We start from the raw sequence: 7044 nt of genomic DNA, 5'->3' as shown, positions 1-7044 counted from the left end.
CATAGTTTTGAGGTCAGGGCTCTGATGTTCATACATATATGACAATTTGAATCAAAAGTTTCACATTTGGATTCAGTCCATATAATCCATTACCAGTGATTTTCTGTCAATTTCTTGTATAACTTTGAATACTTCTGCCTTTTCTCCCAGTTTCTGTCATGGTCGGCTGTGTGGCAGGCAGGCAGGAGTGGTGGACCCAAAATGCAGGACTCTTAGGAAACGAGGTTTCAACTGAAAATGCAGCTTTATTGCTGGAACAAAACTTCAACATAAAATAAAACTCACAAAAGCAAACAAAACTCTAAACTGAGCTGCAGGAGGACTGGAAATCATGAATACACAGCAAGTGAGGGTGAACAGCCGTTAACAACGCAACACTGACACAAAGACACACTGGGCTTAAATACACTGAGGGAGTCATCAAGGAATTAGAGACAGAAGGGGGACACAGCTGGGAGAAATAAGACCTAACGAGACAGGGAGGGCAAAGTCGGAACACTGACATCAGACAGGAACAAGAACCTTCAAAGTAAAACAGGAAACAAAACACACTTTTGTGGGACTCATGTAATGGGTGGGCACAGATGGAAGTATTGTAATAGATATTGCCCCCCCTCCATAATCTCATGCATTCTTATCATTGTTATGTTATGCGTTCAGTTCTGTATTACTATTTCTGACACATACTGTGATAACTGGCAATATAGCTAGGATACTCTGATCAATGATGATTCCCACGGGTGGTGCTCACGCAGGCACTGAAACGGGCAGCTTTGGGCTCACGCAGGCACTGAATCGGGCAGCCTTGGGGTCCTGTGTGTTCTACTGCACAGATAGCCTGCAGAGCGCAGCTACGCTGAACTGAAGTGCTTGTGTTTTGTATTTGCAGGTGAGCACAAGTTATGTGTTGATAAACGGAATGATGTTGACGTATGAGAAATGTATTAGAGTAAGGTACTGTCATTAATGGAACACAACGCTAATGTCGGAGTTTGTGATTTACATGATGTACCTGAACTGGTGTTAAACGGGATGTCACATCGCAAATGATGTAATGAGGGGATCGAGAGGGTAGTCTCCATGCGCAACAATACTAGTTGGAGGAGCATATGAGTGTGCAGAATATTGTAATATGAACATTGGTGGGAAAATACTGAGTAAATGAGTACTTTGTTAACACGTGTTCAGTAGTTATATGTAAAATGGTCCTGTGTGTTCTACTGCACAGATAGCCTGCAGAGCGCAGCTACGCTGAACTGAAGTGCTTGTGTTTTGTATTTGCAGTTGCAAATGAGCAAGTAAAGAGAACGATTCTGAACTCATGCACGCCTGGAAGTGTCATTTGTCCAAGTGTGCAACAAATATTGGAGGCACCGCTGGGATTATTAACGCCGTGTCCAGCGTGATGAAAATAAGGAAGGGGCGTGGCTACAGCAACCACGATGGACCTCGAGGAGCTGGCAGAGACTGTGTCCCAGACACTCTGGAACCTACAACTCGACCAACTCAAAGGGGTATGTGCTGAAGCTAAAATCCCCAGTGGAAATGTCACAACAAGACGAGCGTTAATAAAATTAATTACAGAATCGATGGACAAGGTTATTAATGATGAAGAGCAGGATGTTGCACTCTGCTATCTAAAGAAAATGTTAGAAAGTGTTGACCCAGCGATAGGGAGCTCCAGAAGCACAGAAAGTGGATCAAATCCCACGAGCTCGCCACAGGGGGCTCAGGAAATAAGGGAAGAAGTTGATTTAGCAGAGAGATACGCACAGCTCCAGAGAAACAGCGAAGCACTGCAGGAAGAAATTAGGAGGCTGAGTGGAAGGGTGGAGAGGACACCACCAAATCAACCAACCACCCCACAAAATGTGTTTCCTTTTGCAGCCAACCGCCTTTCGGAAGTGACGATAAGGAGGGAATTCAAAATCTGTGGTCAAATTGGGGAGAAGGGCCAAAAGGACAGACTCTCATACACCAACCTGATGCATCAGATTGACAGAGGTCTGAACAAAGGACACAGTGAAGCGGAGGTTATAGAGGCTGTGGTGAAGTCTGTCAGCCCAGGTTTGAGTCTTAGAGACATGCTTGAGATAAAACGTGACCTCACCCTCCCCCAATTGAAGGCCATATTAAAGGGGCATTTTAAAGAAGATAGCACCACAGATTTGTATCACAGACTAGTGAACGTCACACAAGACAGCCGCGAGTCTCCCCAAAACTTCCTCTTCAGAGCAATTGAGTTAAAAGAGAGGCTGCTGCTTGCATCGGAAGACACGGGGTCCGATGAACAATACAGCCCTGAGCTCATCCAGAAGAAATTCTTGAGGTCGGTCAGTACTGGGCTACTGAGTGACCCTATCAAGTTTCAGCTCAAGCCCTATCTGGATGACCCTCGGGTGACAGATGAAATCCTCATTGATAAGATGAATGAAGCAGCTAGTGTTGAATCAGAAAGACAATTGAAGCAAAAGAAAACTACAGGCAGCAAATCTGTGAAAGTAAATGAACTCCAGACGGAAAGGCCAGCCAGTCAATTGGGTCTGGGTGTAGCCGAAACTAGGTTGGGGACTCAAGAGCAATCAGCTGAAGTGGTGAAACCCAAGAACCGCAGAACACCTGTTGTAGCTGCTTCCCGAGAGTCAGAGCTGCATGAAGCGGTCAGGCTGCTGAGAGAGGAGATGGCTGAATTAAGGAGGAGCATCACCACCCCTCAAGGCCCCACTCGCCCACTAAGAACCAGTGGGAGGAGGGGATGTAAGGCATGCCAGGAGCAGGGAACCAATGAAGGGTGTGAACACTGCTTCAAGTGTGGCCAACCAGGACACCTCTCCAGAGGCTGTAGAGGGCGAAGGGGGGCAACAGAAAGATCGGAGAGTACTCAAGTGGGAATCCAGACCATCGCCCCTCCCAAATCATTAATTCCCATCCATGCTGAAGCAGATGACAAGTTGCATGAACTGCTTTGGAATCGGATAAGACAGCTGGAGGCAGAATTAGAGCAGAGTGGCAAGGCTAAAGAGACTGTGGGTGCCACGTATGCCAGTCATCTCTCACTACGCTGTCAGGCTAAGCTGAGAGCCCTGATCGGGAAGAAGTGTATGGTGGATTGTTTCTTTGAAGGTGTAGAAACACAAGCATTGTGGGATACAGGCTCACAGGTGACTATCATTAATGAGAACTGGAGGAAGTCCTGCTTTCCACATATCCAACTGAGAAGCACAAGTGAACTCCTAGGTGAGGATGAGGCTCTGGTGGGCAAAGCAGCGAACCAAACACCCATACCCTTCGCAGGTTGGGTTGAGCTAAAATTTAGACTGGGGTCAACTAGAGATCCACAGCCAGAGCTAGTTGTCCCCGTGCTTGTCTCAAAAGAACCAGGAGTAGCAGAGCCACCTATCATTGGCTATAATGTGATTGAGCATTTTGTAAAGGATGGAATGGAGCAGCATCCAGACGTTACACCGGCGGTGGTAAGGGAAGCCTTCTCGATTGATTGTAAGAAAGCGGAAGTGCTAATTAACATCGTGCAGCGCTGCCACAAAAGCGACGAGGAGGGTGTGGTGAAAGTTGGGAGGCAAAAGATAGTGATTCCAGCGGGACAAAGCAGGGAGGTTAAGTGCAGTGTGAGGACAGGTCCCCTTCCCCTGAAACAGGAGGTTCTTTTCGAACCAGAGGACATTTCAAAACTACCAGAGGGGGTTAACCTGAATGAAACTGTCATTGGACTGCAGAGGGGAACCCGGTCCAGGGTGGTTATTCCAGTCACGAATGGCAGCAGCCATGACATCACCCTCCTCCCTCATGCAGTGTTGGGACGGCTACAGCAAGTGAAGGCTATTTACCCAGTAGACGTAAGACCAGTAAGTGCTGAAAATATGGGCAAGTTGACGTGTGCTAGTGAAAACACAGGGAGCACCATCAGCGCCCCAGAACAGCACAAAGGGGAGTATGAAGAGGTGGGCAGATGCAGCCAAGATTTATGGGACCCACCGGTGTCAGTTGATCACCTGACCCCAGACCAGCAGGAGCAGGTGAGAAAAGTCCTGCGTGATGAGTGTGCTGCATTTTCAAAAGATGAGAGCAATGTGGGATGCATCCCCTCCCTGCAGTTAAAGATCAGATTGAATGACACAACCCCAGTAAGACGCACATACATCTCAGTCCCCAAGCCACTCCACAAGGAGGTGAAGGAGTATTTGGAGGACCTGTTGAATAGAGGATGGATTCAGAAATCCCGTTCCCCCTACTCATCGCCCATCGTCTGTGTGCGCAAGAAGGATGGAAGTCTGCGTCTCTGCGTGGATTACCGTGAGTTAAACCGGAAATCCATTCCTGACCGTCACCCCATCCCTCGTGTTCAAGACATGCTAAACAGCCTGACTGGGAGTGCATGGTTCTCAGTGTTGGACCAGGGCAAGGCGTACCACCAGGGTTTCCTGGAGGAGAGTAGCAGACCCCTCACAGCCTTCATCACACCTTGGGGCTTATATGAGTGGGTAAGGATTCCCTTTGGTTTGTCCTCGGCTCCAGCAGAGTTCCAGCGCAGTATGGAAGAGTGCCTTGCAGGCTTGAGGGATGAAATATCTCAGCCATATCTGGATGACAATTTGGTCCACAGCAGATCATTTGAGGACCACCTGCGTGATCTGAGGGAGGTCCTGCGCCGCTACCAAGAGCACGGGGTGAAGCTAACCCCCAAAAAGTGTGAAGTGTTCAAGGACAAGGTGAAATTCTTGGGAAAAATTGTATCCAAAGATGGCTACTGCATGGACCCTGCTGAATTGGCACCAGTGCAAGCACTAAAAAACCGCAAACCTGAGACTGTGGGAGACCTAAGGAAAATGCTAGGTTTCCTGTCATACTACCGCCCCTACATTCCAAACTTCTCACGCACTGCCAAGCCACTATACCAGCTGCTATCGATCGGAAAGAGTCAAGTGATTACTGACAGAAGGTCAACGGTAACAAAGCACAAAGGACAGCGGAAAAAAGCAGACCAACGCCACTCAAGCCAGCCAATCACATGGACAGAACAACACCAGGCAGTACTATGCCAACTGATAGAACACCTGCTGAGTCCACCACTCCTGGCATACCCTGACTTCGAAAGACCATTTGTGCTGCACTGTGATGCCTCTCAAGAAGGGCTTGGTGCAGTCCTGTACCAGAGACAGCAGGGCCAACTGGTTGTCATTGGGTATGGGTCGAGAACTCTAACAGCTCCAGAAACCAACTACCACCTCCACTCTGGAAAGCTAGAGTTTCTAGCAATGAAGTGGGCAATCTGTGAGAGGTTTCGGGAGTATCTGTACTACGCACCTTCGTTCACAGTGTATACAGATAACAATCCGTTGACCTATGTCCTGACTACAGCGAAGCTAAATGCTACAACACACCGGTGGGTTGCTGAGCTAGCCGATTTTAACTTCTCAATCAAGTATCGGCCGGGAAGGGCTAATGGCGATGCTGATGGTTTATCACGGATGCCACTAGACATGGAGGAGTACATGCGCACATGCTCGCAGGAAATGAAACCAGAGGTAATCACCCCTGCGACACAGGTGCTTCAGTTGAAAGCCCATGAAGATGAGCCATGGTTGTGTCCAGCTACCATAACCACAGCATGTGCTGATGTGGAGCTTGAACGAGTAATGGCCCCAGTGACACAGATCTCCAAAGAGACACTAAAGAAAGCACAGGAGGATGATCCAGTCATTGGCAGGGTGCGAGACTGGGTTATGACAGGACAATGGCCCCCTTGGAGAGGAAGAGACAGGGGGGAAGACACTTCCGTTCTAAGCCGGGAAAAGAGTAAGCTGTACCTCGACAAAGATGACATCCTGTACAGGAAATCAGCTGCTCGAGCTCAGCTAGTGTTACCCACAAAATTCCATCAGCTGGTGTACAAGGAGCTCCATGAGGAAATGGGACATCTCGGAGTGGAGCGGACACTCGCCTTGGTCCGTGATCGATTCTATTGGCCACATATGCAAAGACATGTGGAACATTATGTGACTAAGGTGTGCAGTTGCTTGAAACGGAAACGTCCCGGCAAACCAGACAGAGAATAGAATAGAATAGAATAGAATTCAACTTTATTGTCATTGCACATGCACAGGTACAGGGCAACGAAATGCAGTTTGCATCCATCCAGAAGTGCTTTAGTGATATAGATATATTACAATATATATTAGCAATAATATAGATATGTGAGTATATTACAGAAATGGGTCTATTATGGTATGTTATAATGTACACGGTATGAAGTATGTTGTGAATATTCTATAACTATAAGTATGTACAGGCTGTAGTGAGTACAAGCTATGTACAGGATATGAACAGGATATAAATATGAAAAACTATACAGAATATGAAATAAATAACTTTACAGAATCTGAGATATACAGCTATACAGAAATGGGAACTATGCAAGTTGTAAACAGTTGTAGGATTAAAGATTATCGAATGTACAGAATGATTATTTACACAGAGCTATACAGTAGTGCAGTTAAGATAAGTGAGGGTGTAGATAGTTTCTACAGAGGCTATATAAAGTGCTAGTGGTTGTGAGTGGTGGTTCAGTCCATGTTATTATTGTGTGTTTGAGGGTACAGTTGTCCATTGTGGGTGTGTGTATGTTCAGTCCATGAGTTTAACGTGGGTCAGATGTCAGGAGGCAGAGTTCAGGAGTCTGACAGCTGTGGGGAAGAAGCTGTTCCGGTACCTGGTGGTCTTAGTCCGGAGGCTCCTGTAGCGCCTCCCAGAGGGCAGGAGGGTGAAGAGTCCATGTGATGGGTGACTGGGGTCTTTGATGATTTTCCCAGCCCTTTTCAGACACCGCTTCCTGTAGATGTCTTTTATGGCAGGAAGTGGTGCTCCGGCGATGCGCTGGGCAGTTTTCACGACCCTCTGCAACGCCTTCCGGTCCGAGGCAGAGCAGTTCCCGTACCAGACTGTTATACAGTTGGTCAGGATGCTCTCGATGGTGCAGCGATAGAAGTTCACCAGGATGTCTGAGGACAGGTGGTTCTTCCTCAGAGT

The 7044-nt window shown here is 47.5% G+C and overlaps 1 protein-coding gene across 1 annotated transcript; it reads left to right on the top strand.

Annotated features, from left to right (window-relative positions):
• The first annotated feature begins 556 nt into the window (after positions 1–556).
• LOC120720578 lies at positions 557–6074 on the top strand. The gene is made up of 2 exons (XM_040010301.1): positions 557–889; positions 1285–6074. Exon 2 carries the CDS (start codon positions 1443–1445, stop codon positions 6072–6074), a length of 4632 nt encoding a protein of 1543 aa, XP_039866235.1. The 5' UTR covers positions 557–889; positions 1285–1442.
• Positions 6075–7044: the final 970 nt, after the last annotated feature.

This window comes from Simochromis diagramma, unplaced genomic scaffold, assembly GCF_900408965.1.
Source record: "Simochromis diagramma unplaced genomic scaffold, fSimDia1.1 OVJJ01000585.1, whole genome shotgun sequence".
Classification (NCBI taxonomy): domain Eukaryota; kingdom Metazoa; phylum Chordata; class Actinopteri; order Cichliformes; family Cichlidae; genus Simochromis; species Simochromis diagramma.
This window is presented reverse-complemented; position numbering and strand designations above follow the sequence as displayed.

Excerpts from the sequence above, each read along its gene's own strand:
- LOC120720578 (XM_040010301.1), top strand. The coding sequence starts at position 1,443 with ATGGACCTCGAGGAGCTGGCAGAGACTGTGTCCCAGACACTCTGGAAC.